General features: G+C 51.3%; 2 protein-coding genes across 8 annotated transcripts in view; both read right to left on the bottom strand.

Annotated features, from left to right (window-relative positions):
- Positions 1–26,630, bottom strand: part of SFXN5 (sideroflexin 5) — a 377,058-nt gene that overhangs the window by 9,510 nt on the left and 340,918 nt on the right. The window lies entirely within an intron of this gene.
- The window catches only part of EXOC6B (exocyst complex component 6B), a 234,929-nt gene continuing 232,311 nt past the window's right edge, over positions 24,013–26,630 (bottom strand). For all 7 annotated transcript variants that reach the window (XM_065736004.1, XM_065736005.1, XM_065736007.1 and 4 more), the window contains one exon: positions 24,013–24,311. In XM_065736004.1, the coding sequence (XP_065592076.1) occupies positions 24,185–24,311 (127 nt within the window). In that variant the 3' untranslated portion in view covers positions 24,013–24,184. The remainder of the gene's footprint in view (positions 24,312–26,630) is intronic.

The raw sequence follows: 26,630 nt of genomic DNA, 5'->3' as shown, positions 1-26,630 counted from the left end.
AAAGAGAAGAAAAAGGAGGAAAAAAAGAAAAAAAGAAAGGGGGAAAAAGGAGAGGAAAAAAGAAGGAAAAGGAAGGAAAAAGAAAGGAGAATAAAAGGAGAAAAGGGGAGAGGAGAAAAGAGGGGAAAAGGAAAAAAAAGGAAAAATGGAGGAAAAAGGTGGAAAAATGCAGGAAAATAGAAGGATAAAAAGGAAAAAGAGGAAAATGGACAAATTGAGAGAAAAGAAGGAGAAGAAAAGGAGAAAAAACGGAGGAGGAAAAAAAAGAAAAAAAAAGGAGAAAAAAGTGAAAAAGGAGAAAAAAGAGAAAAAAAGGAGAAAAAAGAGAAAAAAGGAGAAAAAAAGGGAAGAAAAAAAAAGAAGAAAAAAAAAAGGAGCGAGATTTAAAAAAGAAAAAAAAAAAAAGAGCTAAAAAATCATCAAATAAGTCAGCAAAGAGCCGGAGAGATGGAAGAATTCAATAGCGCTATGTATGGATCTACACACACGGAGCGAGGCGGGTCGCTGGGTATCTCTGGCTGATAGATAGATCAATCTAGCTCTAGTAAATATATATCGGTAGTATCTATACGGCGGGTATTTGTTCGCCCCACACTTTTCACAGGACTCCCGTCAAGAGGGAGGGAGGGAGGGAGGCAGGGCCGCCTCGGCATAGCCCCCACTCTCTCTCTCTCTCTCTCTCTCTCTCACTCAATGTGGGTTTGAGTAAAAAGTCAATGTGTGTTTATATAGAGGCGGGGAAGCCGGGCTGGGCCCTCCGCCAGCGCTCTGCTCCCCCGCACACCCACCCTCTCACTTCAGAGGGTTGCGGGGGGGGGTTAAAGGAGAAGGGGGGGGGGGGCGGGCCGGGCGGACGCGGCGCTGGAGCGTGCGAGCCTTGGCCCGCCGCCCGCCGCTCGGTCACGCCGCTCTCCTCGGCCTCATCCTCCTCCTCCTTCTCCTCCTCCTCCTCCTCCTCCTTCTTCTTCTTCTTTCTCCTCCGCCGTCCGCACCTTCGGCCCTGCGGAGAGACGGCGCGGCTCAGCCCGGCGCCCACCCCGCGGCTGACCCCAAGGATTTGCCCCCCCCAACCATCCCCCCCCCCCCCCCCCCCCATTCCTTTCCCTTTAACCCTTCGTCGTTCCCTCTCTCCAACCCCTGCCCCCTTCGTGGCTCCCACCCTTCCCGTCCCCCCCCCCCCCCCCGCCCCATAATTAACCCCACAACCATTCTCCCTTAAGTGTGGTCCCCCCCACACTTAAACCCCAACTGATTCCCCCCTTGCAATATCCCCCACCCCCGATATTTAACCCCTAATAACTCCCACTTTCAATCGCCCCCCCCCCCATATTCAATCCCCTTTGCAGTGATGTCCCCCCCCCTCACCCCATATTTAACCCCTAAACAATTTCCCTTTGCCACGATCCCCGCGCTACAGTTAACCCTTTCTGCTCCCCCCATTAACCCCACTAATGGAACCCCAATGATTTCCCCATGCAAGAACCCCCCCCCACGTTCTACCCCCTTCAATGACTTCCCCTTACAATAACCCCCCCCCAAGTATTTAACCCTCAACAAATCCCCCGTGCAAGAATTATCCCCAGTGCCTTCCCATGTGCAATGACACCCCCATACATTTGTCCCTCATTTATTCCATCTTTCAATTATTGATCCTCAGCAATGACACCCCCCTCCCCCCCCCTCCAAAAAAAAAAAAGAAAAAACAATTTGCCCCTCTCTCCTGGCTCCCCCTTTGCACTGCTTTGCACCCACAGGTTTCTTTTCCTCCACAATAACTGGGAGGGGGGGAGGCTGTAATATCCCACCCCTCACTCCATCAATCCTGGGGGAGAGGGGGAGCACAGGAGTCAGGATTGGGGGACCCATACTTTAAAGAGATGTTCCCAAACTTCTGCCTTGCAAAGGGGATAGCAATTCAGCTCCCTCCCCCCCCCCCTCCGGCCACCTCCCCCTCAACGATGGAGGCGAAGTCAGAGGCAGGTATCCGGGCTGCCTGCTTACAGGCACTTTTGCAAAGCATTTGCTTCGGATTACAGGAAAAACAAAAGTTCATTGAGTTCCCCCTCTTCTCCTTCGCCATTCCCCCCCCCCACCACCACCACCACAACCCCCCCTTCTCCGCGTCCCCCCGCAGCCTCCCCAGCTGGTTTCAGTCTGATGCCCGGAGTGCTGCGGACCACCCCCCCCACACACACCTCCCCCAACCCCTACACTGAGTCTGCCGGGGGGGAGCTGAGGTCGGGTCCATACTTCGGGTGACCCCAGATGGGGGGGGGAAGGGGTGTCTCCCCCCACAATTCCTTTCCCCTGCATCCAAACGCATCCTCCCCTTTCCCCCATCCTCACGCAACCTCCCCCCCCCCATTACATCCCACCGCCACACACCGCAGCATCCCATTGTGGGGATCCCCCCCTCTCCTCATCCCTCCGTGCTCCCATTTAACGACACCCCCCCCCATACACCCTATACGCCGCGGTGCCACCCCGCAGGGAGCTTTCACCCCCCACCCCTCCAAGTCTCTCTCGGTGCATCCCGGAGCAGCAGAGCCCCCGATTCGCATTGCTGCCGCTTTTTCCCCCCCCCACTCCTCCCCCCCCCCGGCACCGCTCTCACTCTTTGCCCTGCCGCCCCACCCGGTGGCCGCTGGTGGCACTGCAGGCGACGACACGCAGGTGGCGGCCGAACAGGATCCCCCCCCCCTTCCCATCTCCGCCCTCCCCCCCATCATCCCCCCACCCCCCCCCCGCAGCGATCCCAAAGCGTTTTCCCCCATAATTCTTTGGCAAAGCGCTGCCCCCAAACAGCGTCCCAAAACGCCCCTAAATCCCACCCCAAAGCTCTTCCCAAATTCTCCCTTCTGCCCCTGCCCCCCCCCTCCCCCCCCATCATGCACACCCCATACAGCTCGTATGCAAAAAAAAAAACCAGGAGGATAAAAAAGGCCCCAAATTGTGGGGTTGAGCAATAGGAGCACCCAACTCAGAGCAGGGGGAGTTGGGGGGGACCTCTGCTTTCTCTAGGGACCCGTGCTGCTCTGGGACCCCAAAAGCTGTGGTGTGTGAGAGCGTGGTACATGCAAAACATTAGAAACGTCCCATTGAGAGGGACAGAAATGGGCCTGCAACACCACCTGATGAGAACAACAACAAAAAAAAAGCAGTGGGATTCTCTCAATTCTTTCTATTTGTTATTATTTTGTTATTTATTATCACGATTATTACTTTCCTAGTTCTCCCATCTGGAATTAAAGGGATGTAACGCCGTTCCCAAAGCCAGCAGCAGGTCCCCAGGGCACAGCTTCTGCCTCTCCCCACCTCTATCACAATTGGGATAATCTTAGCAGAAGGCCAAAGCCCGTGGGATGGCAGAACGGGTGGGAAAAGGCCACTGGGGAGTGATGGTTGTTGGGGAGGAGAGGGCAACGGGTGGAAGGATGCGGCCCCAGGACACGGCTGAGGCTGGCAGCAGGCAACAGCATTGGAGTTTGGTGCTCCCAATCACTGCCTCCAACTCCCAGCGTTGGGATTCAGCGTTCCCAATCACTGCACCCCATTCCCACCACTGGGGTTAAACCCTCCCAGTCACTGCACCCCACTCTCAGAGTTGAGATCCAGTCCTCCAAATCACTGCACCCCACTCTCGCAATTGGGATTCAGCCTCCCCAGTCACTCCACCCCACTCCCAGTGCTGGGATTCGGCCCTCCCAGTCACTGTGCCCCACTCTCACCATTGGGATTTGGCCCTCCCAATCCCACTCCCAGCTCCCTCCTTCCAACCCTTCTCCTCATCCCCCCCTTCCCCCTCTCCCTGTGCAAATCCAAAACCCGAAGCCCAAATTTTGCCACGCCGAACAGCGTGCTGTGCTCTTCCTTCTCCTTCCCTTTCCTAAGGGAGAAGCACAGACAAACACCACCACCAAAAACCCCAAACAAACCCCAAGTTCAAGCTGCAACCTGTCCCCAAGCCCGACTCCTGTGCCCTATAGCAGCGATTTTCTCTCTCTCCCCAACCTTTGGGGTTTTGCCCCTGGCAGTGTCGTTCCCCCCCCCCCCCCCCCCAGAGCAGTGCCACTTGTACAGGGGGAGAATTTCATCCCCAAAGTCACTTTGATTCCTCTGAAATCGCCTTTCATTCCCTCTCTACGGAGCACGTTCTCACGTCCCCATCCCTTTTTCTCACAGAGCCATCGTTCCTGCCCCTGTTTCAGAATAGGGTGAAACACGGACAGAATACTCTGCCCACATTTCACCCACCCAGAAGGGAATTGGGAGGAACCGTGGGTGCATGCACACAGATGAGAATTCTGATTTTCTCATCCCGGTCGGAACGATCCCATTCGTTACACCACGCACGGAGCAGCAATCCCATTGTTACACCACTGCACTATTTGTACTGGCTGAAAAAATTATCGTCATCATCAAATTCACCCAAAGAACCCAAACCTTCTCCCACATCAGCTTTATTTTTTTGAGCCCTGGGAAGGCAGATGGGATTTCTTGCTGCTAATAGATTGATTCTCGCTACGTCTCAGCTCGCGGGCATCAACGCTCTCTCCTCTTTGAGAGAGAGAGCTCCGAGAGCTTTCCGAGCTCGTTTTGGCACTCCGATGCTATGGACCACCTCATCCCAACTGCTGAGCCACCACCTGGACGGCCGTATGGAAACCACCCATCTCCCAGAACTCACACCTGCACTTCGTCACGGTAAGGGAACCAAGCAAGAGGGTGAGGGGGTTGCTTTTATATTTCTGGGCCACTTACCACGCCTCGATTCGGGGTGCCGCCCTCCGCCCCCGTCCCGCTGAGCTCCCCGCAACCCGGGGAACCCGCGGTGCTTTATAGCCAAGGGAGCTGGGGGTGGTCCCCGCCCACAGGGTGCTGCCTGACATCGGTATTCAGAAGCACCAGAGGGGAGGATGACAACGCAGAGCGTCCCCTGTGCCCCCCGAGCACCCGCCGGGACCCCTCCGCTCCGTGCCTCCCTCTCTCTCCCCACCGCAACACGCCGCTCGTTCATTTCATTTCCCTTTTCTTCAACACTCTCTCAAATATCATCTCCTCTCCATCGCTCGCGCATCTTTGGTGCGTTTTTTTTTTTCTTCTCTTTTTCTTTTCTTGCTTTATTTTTTGTCTCCCCCTCCCCCCCCCCCCCCGCCCCCCAAACCTGAATGTTTCTGCGACGAGTTTATCGAATTACGCTCGGCGACAAAAGAGCTAAAGTGCGTTTTCTTGAAGGCTTTGACAATTGGGGAGCCATCAAGGAAATGAAAAGAACGACCGAAAACCAAAGGCTTTTGTCAGATGGAGAAACGCCATCGGGAGAAGCGGGGTTGGGGCCCTTCGGCCGCGGCGCTTTTATTTCTCTTCGGGTGGCTTTGATTTCCTTCCCGCTTTCTTTTCCCAGGTGTTAAAGTTGGGGCTGCGGGGACGGCCGCGGCACCGCTCTTCATTTTTGGGGGGAACGGAGTGAATTGTCGATTTCTCCTCTGCTTTTTTTTAACAAGATGCCAGTGTTTGAAAAGACAAACGAAGCCCCTTTAGAAATGTGAGGCTGCCGAGATAATGAGCGCGATCTCGCTAAGACTGTATGGGAACAGGTGATGCTTTTTTTCCTTCCTTTCTTGTTCCCATCCGCCCTTTGTTCCATATGAGACTGGAGAGAGACAGAAACGAGATCATTTCGATATTCCCCTTTTTGTGCACACCCAAGGAATAGAAACGCGGCTTGGGCCGGCTCCAGGCTTTATTATAGACGGTGGCTACGGAAAAAATACACAACCGAAAAAAGAAAACACCCTTTTATGACACGTTATAAAGCAAGGAGGAGTGGATCGGGGTCTGCTCCTCCATAGGGTCAAATCCCCGTGCACCCATTGAGGAGATGCTCCGTGTGGCCATATCCCTCCACCCGCCGACCTGCACCCATCCTCCTGCCTGCAGGTGCACTGTGCCACCGGTCCCCGTTCCTCCAGCCCTTCTCCCACCCCAAATCCTTCCCAACCCAAAGGTTTTGGGCCCCTCATTGCAAACAGTGTCCCAAACCGCAGCCCCCAGCAGCATCCCCGTGGGGCTGCACACCTGCACCTTCAGGCTCCCCTTGCTTGTTTCTCTCTATTGGGAGCATTTTGCACGTTCTCTCTTCCCGTGTGTGAAAACACAAAGATTTCAGCTCCCTGATGGACGGAATAAGCAGGGATTTAGTTATCCTCCCCAACAAACTGGTGATATTTCCTATATATTCACTAATAATCTCAACTTTCAAAGGCCTTTGCTTAGTGCCCCCTGGTTAGAAATTGACACCGCAACACTTTTCCTGAGCGCTCTCCCCTTTTTCCTCCCTCACTTTCTGGATTGTTTCCTGTTTGCTCTCCCCTCCTCGTACCTCTAACCTAAAAATCTGATGCAGGAGCCTTTCTGAAACGCAACCCCGCTGCCCTGCCTGCCATCTCTGCTCTTTTTTTTTTTCCCCAACACACTTCCTCTGGTCCAACAAAACTCTTCTCCTAAATCATTTCCCTTTGGAAAACCACCCGGCTTCCCCCTGCCCCGCTGCTCTGTGAGCAGCAGCTCACGGCTGGGAAGGGTGGGCTGCGCTGCGAGGGAGTTTTGCATCACGGCAAGAAGACAGCTGCTTTTCTTCTCCGTGCCATGCAGCCTTTTAGAGAATTAAAAAGGCATAACGAGAAACATCTTACCCCGCTCGGAAGGAAAATAAACTACGCCGGAGTCTCTCCCCCGTTCATCCCAAAAGAAAATGCCAGCGTAATGCGAGACAGGGACGGCCACGAGGGAGGGGCACATGTGTGCACGGCTGTGTTTGAAAGCGACGAGACTTTGAAGATGCTGCTGCAATGCTCTCCGTACCCCGGACCTTTTAATGCAAAACACCGTGGCTTGGAGGGCACGCTCTTCCAAAACCCGTGTTTGCAATGGAACCGTTGGCCAACCGTTGGCCATTGGGCCATTGGCTGCATCCCGCCGGGCAGAGCGGGGAAAGGGGAAAGGGAGGGGGGAAATGAAAAGAAAGAAAACAAAACAAAGCCCAAATGAGAAACACATCCACCACAGGAACGGGAGGAAGCGCCGCGTGGGGCTCATTGTCTCCCCGGGTGCAGGAGTTTTTCTAGAAATTGGGCTTTCTAGAAAAGCTCCATTTCTTTCTGTTCTTTTCATATATTTTCTTTTCTTTATTATTTTTTTTTTTTTTGCTCAAAATCCAGGATGGTGGCTCGTTTTCTTTCTGTTTATTCTATATATATTACACCCGTGGCCCAGTGGTAGAGCTCATGCCTGATTTGGCATGGTGGTGTTGCTGGTGGTTGGAGCACCCGACGTTTTGGGCACCCACCTAAGATGAGGGACACCCTCCTGACCCCACAACTCCCCACCTGCAGCATTCGCACCTCTCCAAGCCAAGGAGCCTGAAATTAAGGAAAATACACTGGGATGGAGCCATCCTTTTGCTGCAGGGTTACTGCCACAACCTGGACCCTGGGTGCTCAGTGCACAGGGTTGCACGATGCTCTTTCCAACCCCAAAAGAAAAAAAAATGAGTTTCATTGACCAGCTTTTCCTTCCCCCCCCCCCATCAGAATTCAGCAATTTACATTCTGCTTCTTTCCAGCAATGTGGGAGGAAGGGATGATGTCCTCCTCTGCACCTCCAGGACCAGAAAATGTGAGGGGAGTCAGCAAGAGAGGAGAGGTAGTGGGGAAGAGGAAGAAAGCATTTTTCAAAACTGGTATTTCAGGTTTGGGGAAATTTGGGGAAGTTTCCTGCTGCTCTCAATGACACATGGGATAAAGCTCTGCAGCTCTGCTTATTTTCTTGCAAAAATGCATCACCCCATTGCAGCCTGGATCTCTGTTTCTATGGCCCTGCGATGAAAGGGGGCTAAGAAGAACACCCTTTTGCTTGTAGCTGGTGTCTCACTGGTGTCTCACCGATGGGGAAATGCTGGCTCTGAGTACTTCTCCATCTCTCTCTCTGCTTAGTTTCTCTAGTCTGTTTTTAGGATTGCTGAGTAGCCAGGAAGGAGTTCCCAAAGCATAGCATCATAGGATGGCTTGGGTTGGAAGGGGCCTCAAAGACCATCCAGTTCCAATGCCCCTTCTGTGGGCTGGTTGCCACTCACCAGCTCAGGATGCTCAGAACTCCTTCCAGCCTGACCTTGAGCATGTTCAGGGATGGGACATGCACAGCTTCCCTGGGTAGAATCACAGAACCGTGGGATCAGAATGGATTGAGTTGGAAGGGACCTCTAAAAGCCATCTGGTCCCACTCCCCTGCAATGGACAGGGACACCCACAGCTCCATCACGTGCTCAGAGCCCCGTCCAGCCTGACCTTGAGTGTCTCCAGGAATGGGGCAAACCTCCACGTCTCTGGGCAACCTGTGCCACTACTTCAACCCAGGGTGCCGAGGCCTGGAGAAACCTTTACAATGGGTTTTTGGAGGCCTGGGTAAAGCTGTATCAGTGTGGGGAAGAAGTGGTTAACAGGATGGTGTGAGCCAGCACCCACGTGTCCCCTCTCCATTGACACCGGGCACATGAATGGTTATGGCAAAGAGCACAAAACCATTTCACAAAAGACTGCTGAGTGTCCCAGCAGCCAAAATCCCATTTGCATCCATCCATCGGCAGCCTCAAGCCGGGCTCTGTGCTGCCCCTCTCCCCCCACCCTCACCTGCTGTAGAAGCTCCAGGGATGCTGCCGGGCAGGGAGCGATCGAGTGACGGTGAAATAATTCACTCTGTAAGAGGAGGCATCCCCAGGGATGCTGTGCTGATCCGAGTGGCTCTGCCATGTGTGGCCACGTCCCCACACTGCTCTGCTTCCATGCACTGCCACCCACCGTCCTGTTGCCATTCTGGGGGAGAGGATTGTGTCCCCTACTGCACCCTTATAATGAGTGATGAGGTTTGAAATCCTAGGGTGTACACTTCCAACCCGATAGCTTTGTGGTTTTGTTGCCCTCTTTTATTTTTTTTATGTTTTAATAAAAATATATTTTTAAAAAGAGGTTTTGTTACTTTATACGCATTAAATATGATATGTGTTCTATCATAGGATCATTAAGGCAGGAAAAGACCTCTCTAACCACCGGGTCCAACTGTCAATCCTTCACCACCATGCCCACTAACCATGTCCCTCAAACATAATATGGAGCAAGACAATTCCTCTTCAACTCAGTGTGGTTCAGGCAAGCCAAAAAGTTGGAGAAACATTTTAGGGGAAATAGAGGCATCTATTTTGACATGAGATTCACAAGCGAAGGGCAGATCTGTTGCTTCTCCTCCTGCTAGCATCTCCCATCCCAAGGGGATGATGCTTTCTGGGATGTCCCCAGCAGGACCTACCCAAGGGGACAATAGCACTCCAGTTGAGTCCTGCTTAGCTCCTGTGTGCATGGGGTGTCCCCGGGGCCTGGAGGAAAGGTGATGGCCTCAAGTTGGGCCAGCAGAAGGTCAGGTTGGATGTGAGGAAAAACTCTTCTCTGAAAGACTGGTTAGGCAGTGGCACAGCTGCCCAGGGAGCAGTGGGGTCATCGCCCCTGGAGGTGTTTGAGAACTGTAGAGATGCGGCTCTGAGGGATGTGGTCAGTGGGCATGGTGGGATGGATTGGTCTTGGGGTTGGTGATCTTAGAGGTCTTTTTCAACCTTAATGATTCTACGAAATCTTTGCTCCCAAGCCTCTGCACATCCAGAGTACCCAGGAGCATCACCCTTAACCAACAGTAGGCCTGCAACATCTGGAGCTACACCACCTCTGCTTGACTCCCATCAATTGGAGCCCAGGGATTTTATCTACATCAAATCACACTCCTGGAGCAGGGAGGATGGATGGTGGCAGACAACCACAACGTTCCCCAAGTGGCTGCAAGGGATGGGGATGGAGAGTGATGTTCGCAGCACTGGGTCAGGCCCGCTCCGCATTGCCTACCTCTCACCATGGACGGTTCTCATTAAGCCCTGCAATTGATCTCCTGTCTTTAAAGGAAACAAGAAAGGAAGAACAAACCAAAAGGGATCCTCCTTCCTCCAGCCCAGGGGAACAAATCTGGCTTTAATTTCTTTGCCTTTTTTCATTCCGGTCGGGGATTTCACTTTAAGGATGCTGCCTTCCCCATTCCTCTTCTGCTCTTCAAGCAACAGGAAAGTACCCCCTCTGCTTTCTATGTTTCCACCCTTTGTTGTGTGATTTATGAAAGAGGCTTTCTCTCCGTGTGTCTTTCTTGCCGTGAGCTGAGGACCCCCAAAAAGGGGCTGCTCCCACCCCAGACTTCAGAGGAGCTTCTCTGTGGCACACACGGGGTTTGGGCTGGCACGGAAGAGTCCATCTCCATTAGGAAGGTGCTCGAGGAGCTTATCTTTGTAGCTGGATTGGGAAGGAGCTTCAGACCGTTTGAGTTGGACAAGGTGACTTTTAACCCTTTGAAATCAAATGATTCTATGATTTGCACAGCACCGAGCAGCTTTGGTTTGCAGAAAGGGGAACCAATCCAGCACCCAGCAGGAGTCAGATGGGCGAGGTAGGAGGAGGCAGAGAGACCAATCCACAGAGCACCCCCAGAGGATGCTGCGCATGTCCCAAGGTGATGGCAATGGCACCTCCCTTTCTGCTCCATGGTGTTCACGGCTATGCGAGAAGGACCCTGTATTGCACTGAGGGGTGAGGAGCAGAACTGCCTTTTAAGGAGAAAATGCAAACAAAATAATGGCCTTTCAGAGAAAAAAAAAGAGAGAGAGACCCAAATATATTTGTGTTGGTTGTTGTCCTTTTTTTTTCCCTTCCCTTCTCATTTGGCATCCACATCAAGAAGTTATTAAAAGGAACTTGTTAAATATCTCATTAATGAAGATGAATGAAGACTCAGATTTGCTTTTAAACGGTTCAAAGCAGTTTTGTTCTGACCTCCCAAAGTGTGCATGTGGAGAGGGATCCCAGTAGCTTAAAATACTTTTTTTTTCTTTCTTTTTTTCTTTTTTCCCCCCATTTTTTAAAGCCGCTTTCAGTGCTGGAGTGACTGCTCCACACTCAAGGGGAGAGATCAGCCTGAAATCGGTTCGCTAGGCACAGAAACACACCAGAGATGGTGGGGGCTGCTCTGCAAATCATTGGAGCAACTCCCAACATCGTGACATGCTTACAGTTGGTCTCAAGAAGCCAGACAGCACACACGAGAGCTGAGGAAGAAATGGCTGCAGGGGGTGAGATAGTGCCCCAAAAATCAATGCTGGAGCTCCCTCAGTCCATAGGGCTTGCGGGATGCAGGCTGTCCCATTGCTGTGCCCATGGTCCAGGGTCCAGTGCCTGCATGGGCACAGACAGGAGGGAGAAGGGGAGGAGCAGGTTTTCCGATTGGTTTTTGATACACAGCCTAAAATAAGGCACGGAGAAGCTTCTCCTAAGAATGATGGCATTAAAATAGCCCTCTCCATTACACAGACACTAATAGAGGCTCAGTGCATTATTTCTATCAAAGTGCAATTTGCATTTACAAAGGGCTCCTGGGAAGTGATGGATGGGGAAGGAATGGAGAAAGGCTTGTAAAGCCGAGCGTGCTCATCTTGGAGTAACTTTCAAGCACAAGGCGGTTTTTCTTACACCTTCCCCTCCAAAGAAACTCGTGACGTCTGCTTAAATGAACATTCAGGCTCTCGCCTTTCACCCCACAGCCCATCAATAAAAGCCAGAGGAGCGGAGGAGAGGGGATATTCATTTATCTTCATTAGGACTCTGGCCAGCTCCTCTGATCACCACGTCGGTGTCGCCGGGAAAGAGAAAAAGCTACTGTTCCTCTGCCCGGCTTCCCCGCACGCAGCCCCTGCCCTGAGCCCAGGGAAAAAGGGGATTTTGGCCAACGGGGTGCTGCCTGCAGAAGCCAGGCTCCAGGACAGATGGCAGTGAGGGATGGGGGAAGGAAGACACGAATAGATGCAGTGGGATACCCATCATTGGAGGCAGATTGAAGAGAGGGGAAATCCATAAGATTGCGAGAAGGTGATGAGCTCTTATAGGGATGGCATCTGGTTGGACCCCCATACCGTCTTCCATAGCTGTTCAGAGGCCCACTCACAAGGTTTTTGTTAAGAGGGGCATCAAGGTCAGGCTGGATGGGGCCATGGGCAACTTTGCCCATGACAGGCGGTGGGAACTACATGGTCTTCGAGGTCTCTCCCATCTCAAGCCATTGTATGATTCTATGACAGTTCTGGGAGAGGCATTTCTTCCTCTCTGCCCTGCCCAAGCTTTCCTCCCCTTTAGAGGAGCCAAGTACTGACTGTCACGTGCCTATGGAGTAAGCAGAGAGCCCAGCTTTGGGCTCCGTCCCAGCAGGAGAAACAGGCTAAGAACATGGCCAATACACTCTAGGTTGGGAAATGGTAGACCATACCCTATGATCTACCAAGCAAATTCACTGGGAAGACATTAAGATCCACATCACAGGAGTTTCATCTGGCTGAATGTTGACATCTCACCCTCAACAGACAATATCTGTTGAGTCTTCCTCTGTGCTCAGAGCAACACAAGCCATCCCATCCAGAGTTAGCCACCAACATCAGTCAGGTGAATCGTGGCTGGGAGGGACTATTTCTACCTTTCATCTGTAGAAGGAGCCCAAGGATCTAAATTTGGATGAGATGAATCCCTCTCTTATTTAGATAGGGTCCCATGCTCCACTCCTGCTGCCTTTTGCATGAGTACCTCCATAGACAGTGCAGCAGGGGAGAGCAAATTCCCCCTTGTTCCATCTCCTGGGAAATTTCAGTCCATGGAGGTCTTCAGCTCAGGCCAATGCTGATGGCTTTCCACCCCAGATCTCAAAGACAGGTCTCAGCACCCCATGCTCAGCTCCAAAGTGGTGTCCAAAGTACCTGAGATGTCCACAAAGAGCCAGAGAAAGAGAACAGTGTCCTCCCCAAACAGCATCAGCTTGTTGCTCCTCAGGCTTCTGCAACTGGCCCCAGTGATATCAGATATCACTGCAACTGAATTTATCCTCTAACTTTTTGATGTAGGGATCTAGAAGCTGAATCTTGTCCAGAGCCCAGCTGGAACCCACCTAGCAGGGACAAAAACCCTTCATTTATACCCCTGAGATAAGGCTAGAAGGACCTCGAAGGCAACCTCAGCCAAGGAGATGCAGATGTCATGAGTGTTGCCATACATTACTTAGTTCCTAGGTTTGTGAAAGAAGAATGCATGACGGGGGAGACTTGAGGGAAGAGGAAGTGGTGATATTACTTTGTCAGCAGCAAAACTGCTTTAAGCTGCCCTGCTCCTAGCTGACATACCCACAAGATTTGGTCTAAAAGATCCAAGTTTAAGCCAAGCTCACACCTTCCCTTGCTTTCCTTCCATTGTTTTACGATGAGGTTAAGTGGTCTCTTCAGCTCTACTTGGGCATGGCAGAGGCACTCCACTTTCCTCAGGTGCAATTTCCCCAACAGGGTGAGGAGGGCAGCTGTAAAAAAAATAATAAATAAATATATATATTTAGAAGGGAGCCAAGTAACTTAGGTGTGTCTTTACTAACTTAGATGTCCTTTAGACTTGTGCTCAGGCACGTGGGAATGGCAGAAGGGTGACACTGGGGTTAAGGATGCCTCACATCTTCATCATGATCATTTTCACCTGATTTCCAGTAACTCCTGGGAAACTACAGTTCAAATGATAGAGTAAAATAATAAAAGAGAAAGCTGATCCCTGGAATAAGTGAGAGAAAAACAAACACGGAGCCTTCTCTGGTGACAGTCCCCATACGGTGCACTGTCATAGGGAAAGTGGCTTCCTGGTGAGCCTGGGAGGCATGGCAGGAGCTGGCTGAGCCCCTGATGGGAAAGAAGGGTCTTCATGCTCTCTTTGAGCCAGGAGTTAGTGCTCTCCCTGTGATGAAACCAACAGCTGCTGCAGACCTGGCCAGAATAGTCAAAAATAAGCATCCTAGGGAAAAAAAAAAAAAAAAAAAAAGGTAAAATAAAACTTAAAAAATGATGCTACTGTTAATGCATACGAATGCAGGTAATTATAATTAATCTCTATCACTCAGGTATTCACTGCAGTGCTCTTGGTAGCCACCCAAACTCCAGATTTGAGCTGTAAATATGCCAGGCTGGAGGACGTGGCTGTCCCGGCGTGTCCGGGTCCATCCCCAGCCCCGAGGCCATGGGGCAGGAACAAGCCTTTGGAATTATCCATGGAATTACCCATGGAATTATCCTCCTCTGCATGCCAAAATGGGGCAGCCACATTCATCCCACCTGCTGAGAAGGTCTCATAGAATCAGTAAGGCTGGAGAAGTCTGTAGGATCCCCAAGCCCAACACATCCCTCAGTGCCACATCTCCATGGTTCTTGGACACCTCCAGGGATGGTGACTCCATCACTCCCTGGGCAGCCTGTGCCACTGCCTGACCACTCTTTTGGAGATGAAATGTTTCCTAATACCCAACCTGAACTTTCCCTGGCGCAGCTAAAGGCCATCATCAAATCTCATCCTCTTGTGTTACCAACCCCCACCTTGATCCTACCTCCTTCCAGGCAGTTGTCCTTGAGCCTCCTCTGCTCCAGACTGACCCATCCCATTCCCTCAGCCTCTCCCCATAAGATCTGTGCTCCAGACCCCTCTCAGCCCCATTGCTCTCCTCTGGACATGCCCCAGGGCCTCAGTGTCTTTCTCATAGTAAAGGGCCCAACACCAAACACAGCACTCAAGGCTGTGCAAACTCCTGAACCACCTCTCAGAATTAGCTGGGTGAGCGCTAATAATTTAACAGCGAGGATAATTGGTGTCTGAACCCTGGAACTATTTAATTTACTGGGATAGACAGCCCCAGGGCCCTCACTGCAGCCCAACCTGGGAAAGCATCCCAGTGGCTTGAAAGCACTAGAGCAGGTGTGAAATGTTTTCCTGGGCTGGGATGAAGGGTTTGGTCCTGAGCCGAAGTCTTGGTGGGGAAATGCTGTGCCAGGAACCCCAGAAGGCCAGTCCTGACACATGCTGTGCTCGGTGGCCAAAGCCAGGCTGGATTTTCCATGAAGCCATCACCCTGGGGCCAAACCCTAGCAAGATGTTTATCTACCCCTGCGTGCCCCCACATGCACGGGCTGCAGGCAGAGCTCACAAACACGATGTTGGGGAACACCAGAGCCGAGCAGGAAAGCTGAAGCTTCACCTCTGCTGGGGTCTGGATGTGCAGGATCAGTTGGTTGGTGTGGGTTTTTCCCTGTATAAGTCAAGCCTGCAATGCTGAGGGGTGCAAGGGATGACGCTATGGGATCCATCACAGCTCTGGGGAACTTGTGGCCACATCAAGTGCTGTTGAGATCCTCCCTCCACCACTTGCTTCGAGGGGAACAAATATCCTTCCCATGAAGTTTCCAATAGGATCTGAACCCAAAACCAGGCATGAAGATGCTTCAATCACCTCACCAGCCCTGTGCTGGATGGTGTTTAGGTTGTGCCCACCCAGACCCTACTAACTCCAGCAAGCTAATTCCCCAGTCTATTTCTTTATCTCTGATGGGTGTATCTTTACATAGAGAGGCAGGAGGACTCCTCAGGGGTGAATATATCTCAGCTCAGAGTTACTGAACCATAATCTGTTCCACCTCCTGTTGATGGTCTGCTGCAAACCCACACTATCCCAAATGCAGTGACTGCAGGCTGTCCTTCACCTTGCCCTCGGCCCCCAAGCCAGGATCTTTCTCTTTACAGTGCAGCCATAAATAGGCAATCCCAACAAAAAGCAAATCTGGGAAATTTGCCTCCTGCTCTAAAGTGAACCTCATTGCCTCAGAAAGCCCAAAACCTTTTGCTGAAGCTTCAGGTGGGAGCTGAGTGAGCTTCTGACATCAGGTCTTGCAGAGGGCTCCACCCCTCAGCACAGGCCACAGTATGGGCACTCACCTGAAAGATGCTTGTCTCCACTTCTGTGGGTTTATTCTAATTCCGATCACGATGTTGTGGGGAAGTGGAAGAGCACAGACAGGCAGGAAGGGGTGACATGTCCAGATAGGGCAGGTTGGGGCTGTTTGCCATCCTGTTTGGACAGATGGGAACAGACACGTACCTGGAGATCCAGCCATTCCAAATGCTCTGCCCTGGAAAAAAAACTCAGCTCTGGCATGGAAAGAGGATGGCAGGGCAGAGGGAAAGCTTTTGAGGGCAGGAAGAGGTGAGTGTTTCATTTAGCCATGGCTTCAGAGAAACGCTGCCAGACCTTCAGATGACGGTGATGAGATGGGGTTGCAGAGCATCTCCTAGGACCACACAGGTTTATTGAAGCTCGCAAGGAGAGGACAGCCTGACACACACCCATCCAGGCCTCTTGCAGCCTGTCCCCTGTAGCATAGCTTGGTTAGCAGGACCGTGGCAGGAGAAGTAGGAACACCTTCACCAGAAGTCCCTTGGTGGAGCAACAAGTGTCCAGAGACCAGAGGAGGAGAAATCAACCCCTCAAACGGCCACCCCACATCTGCTGCAGGATGGCTAATGAGTACAAATGGCTAACGAGCCCAAACAGCCGCCTCATGCCCCTGTTTGGGGGGGGCGGGGGGGGGGGGTCTTTAGTGCTTCACACATCCCTGTGACGTTGAATGATGGCCTCCCAAGCACTGCTCGGGCAGCCCCTCATCCCATGGCAAGCAGCACAGAGATGAATGACCGCCGAGGGGATGTGGCAACGCGGTCATTTTTCATCTGCAGCGCTGCTTAACCTTTCGTGGGCAAATCCCATTTCCCCGACGCTGGCTGGGCGCCGTACCTGCATTAAGTATCACCGGGTCAGGGAGGGGCAGCTGTGATTTATGCCTTCTCCCCGCTAATCGGATTGTGGGGCAGGCAGATATTGATGGGTGCCTGCCTTTGATCCATGGCTCTCGTGAGCCTTCATTCAATTACTGCCCCGCAGAATGCAATTAGCAGGGCCGCAAAGCCACGTGGGGCTCATAATCACAGCACGCAGCGAAGATGAAGGGGCTGTCACCAGCTGCTGGATCCCACCTGGGGGTCAGACACGCTGCCACACATTGGGACAAAACACTGGGGAAGCATGGAGGAGGGATGGAGAAAAGTCCTGCTTCCTCCCAGTGGCCCCATCCTATTTCTTCCCCTTCATACAATCTGCTTCTTGCACTCTCACCCACCACCCTGTGCCTCCTTGCCCTCTCTTGGCATTGTGATTCCCAAGCCAGGGTACCCCCCCCGACATGACCCACTTTTACCTCCCAAATCCAATTTATTCACCTCTCACATCTTCCTGCTCACTCCACTTGGAGTTCACCCATTCCTCTTGCCAGCTGCTCCCACACCCACTCCAATCACAGGTCATACCATCCCCACCCTACCTGCTTCCCTCCCTTCTCACATTTCTTTTATCTGCACTAACAACCTCCACCTGTGCTCTCCAGGTGTGTGATGACAGCAGTTTCTACCAGCTTTCACCCTCCATTTTTGCTCTGAACTCTTCAGTCCTGCAAACCTTAAGACCTTGGAGGGTGGCCCTTCTGGTTCAGCATCCCTCTGTCCACCCTCTCCTTGCTCTCATGGGTAGGAGGAAGTCTGATGAAGTTGGCCATATTCTCTCACCCACTTGTCCATCCTGCCCAAAATGATGTTGACTCATGACTCATGGTCAACTAGAGTGGTCAGGCACTGGCACAGGCTGCCCTGGTGGTGGAGTCGCCATCTCTGGACTGTGGAGATATAGCACTTGGGAGACGTGATATAGTGGGAATGGTGGGATGTGCTGGGATTGGGGTAGGGGATCTTAGAGGTCTTTTCCAACCTAAACAACTGTCCAACCATCACTACCATGCCCACTAAACCATGTCCCTCAATGCCAGGAGAATAAGAGCTGCAAAACTGGCAACCAACGACAGCAGGATGCAGGATGGAGACCTCTAAGCACCTCGAAAACAAGATGCTGGATGGCCTCCAAAGAAGTGTCCTGGGGCAAAAACTCCTCATTCATTCAACATGGGGATTTTAACCTGCGTAGTATCAGTTTAACATCACAGGATCTAATGTGGTCAATCCAAGCTTCAAGAAGCAGACGCCCCGAAGAGGTTTTGAGGTCTGTGAACCCAGGTATTTTGGTCAGTGTTCCCAACATGTGACTTTCATCTGATGAGATGGGGAATTCTGGGCCACCCCTAGCTGGTCCCATGTCGACCTGGGGCTTGGCAGTGAAGGTTTTGGCTCCTTAACAGCCTCCGCTCAGACAGAGCTCACTTATCATCCAACAAGATTTCCTTTCCTGTTGCCTTTTACTGGAGTTCTCCAAAGAGCTGAATCCCAAATCCACAAGCAACCACAAGCAGGGAGGTTTGTTACTCCCTATTTTTCATCAAGGCAGGTGAGACACTTTTCAGCAGATATTTCTGCACACTTGTTTCCTCCTGTCTCTGTCCCTTCTTGCCTTCACCTCGGTTTACCTCTTCACCTCCTTCCTTGATGAGGTTGGCTGAGGTTGCAGGAAAGCGAGGTTGTCAGATAAGCCTGTCTCCATCCAGCCCATGGGATTTTCCTCCTCAAGGCAGGCCCAGAAATGGAGCTGCATTGGGGCAGAGCATGGGCTGAATGAGTTGGACTCCATGATCCTATGGGTCCTTTCCAACTCGGGATATTCTCTGATGACTGCTCCAAGCTGTGGGTTTGCTGTCTCACCATGACTGACTATATCAAAGGTTGATGCAAAGAGGAGAGAGGCAGTGAGAGAGGACATGGTGGGGCACAAATAGGTGCTCAGGTTGGATATTAATAAGAGCTGTGCTGGGAGGGTGGTGCAGCCCTGGGACAGGAGACCAGCGAGCTAGGGGATGCCCATCCATGGATGTTTCCAAGACTTGGTCACATAAAGCCATAGCTATCCTGCTCTGCTTTAAGCAGAGATCCCTCTGTGCTGGAGGAGGCAGAAACACCAGCACAGCAAGGTGCAAAGGGCTGTGCTGGAGCAGATCCCATGAGGGATCACCCTCTGTATGAAGACTTCACACTGGGGTCCAAACTGAACCTGCCATTGGATTGGGACCTCCTTCCCAGGAAGGAGTCCCCTAAATCCTTTCCTCCTGCACTGTTCTACTGTTTTTTTTCCTGTGTTCGTTCCCGTTGCCCACAGTGGGGCAGGTGTGCAGTGTCACCCAGCCCATGGAGGTGCCCCATGGAAGCTGAACCCTTGGGAGTTATATGCTGAGATGTCCCAGTTGGCTGGTTTTTAATTAGTGTGCTCCACGTTGATTTGGTTATCACTTTAATTTCCTAATCAACATGCCGCGCAGTCAAACATCTTGCATATCCCAGTGCCAAGCTTGGGAGGTATTTGGGGAATCTAATATCCTAATGTGGTTAGGGCCAGAAAAAACCCCACTAATATAATCATCATATTGCAAAAGATGATAAATACCATGAAAGAAAATACGCGCAGAAAGATTCCCTGTGGAAAGTTAATGCAATCCCCTCTGCCTTGATGAAGTGCCTATTATCTTTGCTCTGCCCTCCAAATCTTAATTCCTGTTCAGGATTACTTCTCCGATCTGCAGACGTAGATGTGATCAAAGAGAGAAAGAAACACGTTCCTTGAAGGCGGCCACTCGACACTTGGGTTTGTATCATGCTTGTTTATGCAGGAAATCCAATTAAAATAGCCACAGAATTAGGCAAAAATTGGCTTCAGCCCCCCCAGCATGCCAATGTGATGTGGGGAATGAGACCCAACAGGGTGGTTTTCCCAGGGCAGTCCATACAACCAGGCAGCAAACCACCCCTGGCTGCACAGAGGGATGCTGAATTTGGTCCTTGGCACGATTTGGGATATTTTTCTGGACAAGGTGGAGGCAAAGGCAGTGCCTTTGCAGCAGTAACACAGCCACGTGAGCACAGGCACTTATTGAAACAGTTATATGCTGTATTGTTTAATGGTAGTTACAATAGGATAAATGTACAGTCGAAGTCAACATGCTAATTTCTAACGCAATTTAACCTGTAAACCATGCAGTCCATTTTTCAATCAGTCATTTTTTCTTTGCTTGTTTGTAATCAGTAGCTCTGCTAGTGAGTTTTAAGGAAAAAAAAAAGTTCCCTTTAAAGTTAAACCTAATTTACTAATTTTTCCCCTTACTGTGCAACAACTTGTGCAAAAAAAGCTGTCTTCACCACACCATTAGTTTACAAAATCATGCTCTTCCCCCTCAAAAATTGAGAAAAGGCAACACCACAAGCAGCCAGTGGACACTGAGGGATGGGGACTGGAGTTGGGATAGGGACTGGGTTGGCAGTGGGAAGTGGAATGGGGTTGGGATGGGGGTCGGTGCTTGGATTGGGACAGGGACTGGTGCTGAGGTTGGGATTGGGATGGAGATGAGGATTGGGATGGAGATGGGTTGGGGTTGGTGTTGGTTTTGGGATGGTGATGGGGATTGGTGTTGGGTTTGGGATGGTGGTGGGGACTGTGTTTGGGATGAGGATGGGGATGGTGATGGGGACTGGGGTTGTCACTGAGACAGCAGTGGGAACTGGGACGGAGATTGGGATGGAGATGGAGGAGGGAGTGTTCAGGCCAGAAAAAGTCAATGGATGAATAATGCCATAAAAGAACCTCAGTTCCCAGGGAGACCAATGCAGGACCCGTCACTGCTTGCAGAAGTGGGGGACAGAGGCAAGAGAGGGGTTTGAAAGCCAAACAGCAGCATAATGGGGAGGTGAAGGGAAGCAAGACATCCTCTGCCCCCACATTTGGCATTTTTGGGGGTTAACCCTGCCCAAAACCACATCCTTTACATGCACAACTTGCCCAGCTCAGCACACAGATGGATCCACCTTGAACATGTTTGTGCTGAGATTGTCAGGCTTCAGGTCCAAGATGGACACAGAGAGTCATGCTCTTGTGCTGCTGGGGGGGGGGGGCATGGGGTGTCTGCCCCAACCCTTCTGCTTCCAGAGCAGCTCACAGCAGCCAACCCTTCCCCAGACCAAATGTCTCAGACCCAACACACAATGCAGAACTGCTCCCATGGAGCAGGGGGTGGTTGAGCTTAGAACAAAGTGCAAAATCCACCAAGAGCATCAGACTCCAGCCCCAGGAAAACACACAGAAATCTGTTCCTCTCTCTTGCATGCACCAAAGCTGTTCCCCTTATGAGTTGCTCTACAGTTCAGTGCCCTAGAGGTGCCCCAAAAAACTACTCCATGGAGGTTTTAAAGAAAATAAGATGCATGGATGCTTCTAAGGAATGCAAGCTTTGTTTTCCTTGGTTTTTCTTCATTGTTTTTTCTTTTTCTTTTTAACCCACTGGTGCTGAATTGTGTTTGCCAAGCTGGGGGGAGAGGGAGGCTCACCCACTCCTTACTACAGCCACTGCTTTAAAAACTAAGGATCGATCAACGTATGTACATGGATGTGTTAATAGCAGCATTATTTGTTCTGGGGGTTGCAAATGGATAGTTGCAGCAATGGGTTCAGCCCCTGCCTCCCCCCACATCACAAATTTATAGCAACAACCTTTCCCTCATAAGCAATACCATCCGTATCGGAGGATACTAGTCATTAGTAAGAGATTTAGAGGGGATTTTAAATGTCTTCCAGGGCTTTTTAAGCAATCTGTTTAAAAGATTAATTTTATTTTGAAGGGATCGAGCTGCATCTCTTGGAACAAAAAGTTAATTAGGACCAGAGCACCAAAATTCCATTTTTCATGTCCGTGATGTGACTTGTGGTGAGGTGCCTGACCTCCCGAAATCAGAAACTCCCTGAACCTGATGGGGCCGGGCTGGGCTTTCCCAGCAGCACATCCCAGTTGCCGACCCCACTCTCTGAAGCAAGGCTCTCCCTGAGCCACAGCCACTCTGGGATACTTAATGCAATGCAGGAGCTGCTCCTTGGGGGAAAAAAAATAAGCCAGATTCCAAGCCAGGAGCTGGAGGCTTTCCCCAGCTCATGGGGGTGATGCTGCCTGGTCCTGCTCCCTTCTCTCTGCTGGAGGAAAATCCTCAGCATGCAAAAGACACCGCCTCATCCAGCAGCGACGTCGGTGGCTGAGAAATGCTATTAGAAATTGGGTTTGACAGTCCATCCTCCCACTAATAAAAACTGGAAGCGCCGGAGCGCTCTATTTGTCGTGCTCGCCGATGCTCCGTTAACGCCGTTGCCAGCATCTGTAGCAGCATTGATTCTCAAGTCTTCTAAAGTGCTTGGTACTGGATGGCCCTTCAAAACCTCCCTCCCTGGATGGCCCTTCAAAACCTCCCTCCTCCTCCCGCCGTTGGGTTTTAGCTTCAATCTCTGAGCTCTGCTGCTCGAAGCGGATGGTCCCACCTGCTTCTGTTTGTTCCCTGTCACCTGTCCCTACCTGGAGGGTCCCCTCAGGTGGATCACATCACGTGGTCCCTTGCTGGACACACAACTGCCATCTGTCTGCTTGGTTTAGTTCTTGCATATATTTCAAAGAGGCATTAAGAAAGTACCCTCCGATGCTCTCGAAGAAAGGGACCGTAAAGCCAAGTTCCAGCTCTTCCTTAATGGAAATAACGCACTGGTTTGTGGTGGCTGAGACAAAGCCCCACGAGCTCATTGCTGGGGGTTCACATACCCTTACCCAAAGGAAATCAAGGGAGTATTGCTGAGGAAGAAGGAAGGAAGGCATTCGTGCCCCCAGAGCTGGAGTGTGAATGGAACAAAAAATACAACGCCACAAGTGCTCGTGGGCAGAAAGCAAAGAGCCCAAATATCCCCTCGTGCAGCCCCAGCTGGGTGGCACATGGACAAACCCTCCCCCTGTGCAGCTCAGGAGCCTGCACCAGGGAGCTGAAGAGGAACAGAGCCCCACCAGAGCTGCAGAACCACCCAGCAACTTCCACAAGTGGTCTGGGAGCCAATGGCCCCACGCAATTGAATGGTGTCAGAAAGGGCCCTGCCACTCACAATGAGGATTTCAATTCCCTCGAACACAGCGTCAGGGTTTGGGAGTGGGGGAAGCGGCTGGATAAGCTTTCACCTGCGGTAATGAGAGTCAAAAGGGGAATGAAAAGATAAGGGCAAAAGTCCCTTCTCTCTGTAACCCGAAGCCCAGGATTAACATCCTGTTGATAGCGTGACAAAGGCTGCTTTGATTTTGGCAGATGATGTACGGGCAGCTCCGGAGCACAGAGCACAGAGCAGAGCACTGCTCCGCTGTTCAGAGCCGGGCTGCTGGTGCATGGTGCACCTCCTGCACCCCAAGTTTGGGGGATGTCCCCAAGTTGGAGGGCTGTGCGGGACCATGGGGACATGGCACCATGGCAGCAGGAAGGAAGGATGGGAAAGCAGCACAGCAAACCAGCAAGGAAAGAAAAGAAAAGCAGAGCGCCCGTACTCTTCCCTCCAAGCACCCAGCCTGAACTGACCCCATAAGGCACCCCAACTTCTCCTGCTCCATGCAACAAGGCAGCTCTTGAAGCCCTTTTATACCCAGTGCAGGGCCACAAGACACCACCAGGTCCCAGAAGCAAAGCTGGGGGTGCAATCAGCTCTGAGCAGTGCCCCAAAGGGTCACAGCTCCTAGGAGCGAGCTGCGACCCAGGGTGGGAATCAACCCTTCTTGGGAAAGGGGAGAGAGGCTGAGAAATCACTGCCTCTCCTCCTGCACAAACCCAACACATGTGCTGGCAAGGCTTTCTGAACGCGTGCTCCTTTCAGTGGAGCCCACGAGGAGAACCTGAAACCACGACTCCTCCCCATATTTCTTGTGATCCCTTGTTCTGCAGCTGAATAACTTAACAAGTCAAACCAATTCTTTGAATTTGGCTTACAAAAAGAAAAATAACAATAATTATAATAATAAAATTAACAAAAAGAAAAAAAGAAAAGAAAAAAAAAACCCAACCTGCACACACAGAAAGAAAAAAAAAATTCCCAACCAACCCATTGTCTGGGTGTGAATTTCCCTCTCAGGCTTCAGGTTTTCCCGTCGCTTGGCAAACCCCTGAAAATAGGAGTTCAGAACTGACTCTGAATAGGAGTTCAGAAGGTGACTGCTGACACCACCTCCTCTCCAGCAGCATGCCACCTACCTGCCCCGGGATTGTTTAACAACGTTTTGTCATAAGGGTGGGTTTCATCCGTGCTATACAGGCGAATACAAAAATACATCTGTTCTCTTTGAACAAGGATCCCAAGTCCAGGTGTGGGGAAGGCTGTGGGTCCCTCACGAGTGATGGCTGTTGATGAGGCCGCGGAGCTGCTTGGCCACTGTGTCTATCAGCTTCTGCTTGTCCCTCTCGTTCTTCCGAAACTGGGCGAAAACGTTGTTCTTCCGGCTCGTGTCCCTCATCCTGAGTGGAGAACAAAGAGGTTACGGTACACGCGGCGGTGCTGTGGGTGCACCAAGTGGCTGGTAGAGCAAGGAGGTGTTGCTCTGTAGAGCTGTAGGCCTGTAGATCTACAGATCATCGCCTTGGGTCTAGCCTCAAGCTTTATCCACCCCACAGGCCAACCCCAGCTCAAAGCCAAGGCTCTGCACCAGCTCCAAGCCACTAACACCTCTCATCCTCCCCTTCATAACATCACAGAGTTGGAATGGACCCTTAAAGGCCATCTGGTCCAACTCCTCTGCTATGAACAGGGACGCCTACAGCTCCACCAGGTGCTCAGAGCCCCATCCAGGATGTCCTTACATGTTCCAGTGTCCTTACGTGGTAAATGAGGGTCAGGAAATTAAAATATTAGCATAAAATCCACAGCGTTAATGATTCTTTTTGACATGGTGCATTGCATGCGGCCAAGAGATGCAGCTCTAGGGTCAGCCATGAAGTTTCAGACTCGTGGACTTAACTTCACATGATGTTCAAGGAAGGAATCCAACACCAGTTGCCCCAATTTACAAACCTCGAGGAGATTTGTGTTTTTTTCCATTGCATTGGTCTCCACGAGGTCCCCAAGCTCAGGACCAAGAAGGCACAGTGCTGGGACAGGACCAGGATAACACAGAATCACAGGGGTTGGAAGGGACCTGCGGGGATCATCAAGTCCAACTCCCAACACTGGGGCAGCTCCATTCCTCTCCAGCATGCAAAGCTCGGTGTTCATGCACGTTTGCATTCGCAGATGCATTTTGGGGGGCCAACATCACGTTGCATGGCTCAAGCAGGGCGTGTGCTGGGGAGTGGAAACACCCCACGGGGGTCAATATCAGCAGAGCCTGAAGGCATGGGGCTCCATGCATCCAGCCCGCTGGGTCGGAGCCGGCACTGCTCTCCATAATACTCCAATTTGTAACTGGTTTTCCCAGTAAATCAGATCTGGCAGAGGCAGATGGATTTGGATGTGCCACATCCGCCTGTGTTTTCAGCTCTGGGTACCTCAATGAAGCATAGAGTGACCGGGACACAGAGATGATGGGCCCTGGAAGCATGGCAGTTTATCAGATTGAGGGTTTTGAGTTATCAGAGCACAAAACAAACCTCTTTCAAGCTCATTTAACCTATTAGCAAACAAACAAAAAAAAATCTATCATTTTCTGTGCTTCGGTCTTCGTAAAAAGAAGCCAAAGGGAATCTGAAATGTTCCAAAAACCATCCAGCTCGGAACTGAAAACATGATAACAACCTCATCCCAAAGGTTAATTTGCTATAGTTGTAAGTGCCCAAAGGCGCAGGATTACAGCCGAGCTGCTTTCCCAACAGTAACCAGATAGCTTGGAGCAATTTTATTCAGCAAAATAAGCTGGGCTTGTGTTTTTTTTTCTCCCTCCCTTTCTCTTATTTATTTTTTTTTAAACTGAAGCAGGTTGCCAGCTGCTCCCCTGCAAGAACCACATATAAAGAGGGGTTTTTGAGTCACACAGATTACAGGAGCTGCGGTATCAGGAATTTTGGCCACTGCCACTGCTCCCTCGAACACCTTCCCATGGAGCTGAGAGCTCCATCTCCATCTCACGGGCTGAGCAGGGACATCAGATGTGCTGGAAGTAAACCTGCACCTTGAGAAACCTCTGCCCATGGCCTTCCATCAGCAAAAGGGAACCAAGTTTCTGCCCAGTGATACCCGTAGGTAACATACTGCCTCTTGTGCCTTAGCAGCCCCAGAATCTCGTGGAAGATGCTCAGGAGCAGATTTATTTCCATGAAACGTTTCTGAAGAACTGCAAGTTTTGTGCAAGGCAATATTTGGGGGGGGGGGAGGGTTTGAATGATTGGGAAGGAGTTGCAAGGGAAAGGGTGACAAAAGCACTGCTGGCAATGCACTGACCCCATCCCAAATGGGACGGGACAGGAGCTGCAGGTATTTCCCATGTGGATTGGGAGGCACTAAGCTGCCACCAGCTGCACTTCTCCAGTGAGGAACATGCCTGCAGAACACGAAGTCCTGCAACAGCTATGGGTGCGTGCTTCCCCACTGTGTGCAATGGGCATTTCCCACCTACACCCAACTGTCACCCAAGGTGACAGGGATCTTTTTCTATAGAGAAAAGGGTTACAAAACTGCTGGGTGCCAACCAGCTGCATTAGTGCTGCTGTCAGGAAGCAGGGCTGGGACACAGCGTGTTTGCTCAGGGCTCACGATGCTCGTAGAGCAAGAGCAAACCCGTGCCCGTGTGTGCCTGCAGGGATGGAGCAGGGTCCAAAGGGTTTCTCCAGGTGATGGTGTCAGCA

Source organism: Cyrtonyx montezumae, unplaced genomic scaffold, assembly GCF_038088225.1.
Source record: "Cyrtonyx montezumae isolate F1298 unplaced genomic scaffold, pur_monq_1.0 scaffold_2, whole genome shotgun sequence".
NCBI classification, from domain to species: domain Eukaryota; kingdom Metazoa; phylum Chordata; class Aves; order Galliformes; family Odontophoridae; genus Cyrtonyx; species Cyrtonyx montezumae.
Note: the sequence above shows the minus strand (reverse complement) of the source record. Positions and strands in the feature narration are given on the sequence as shown.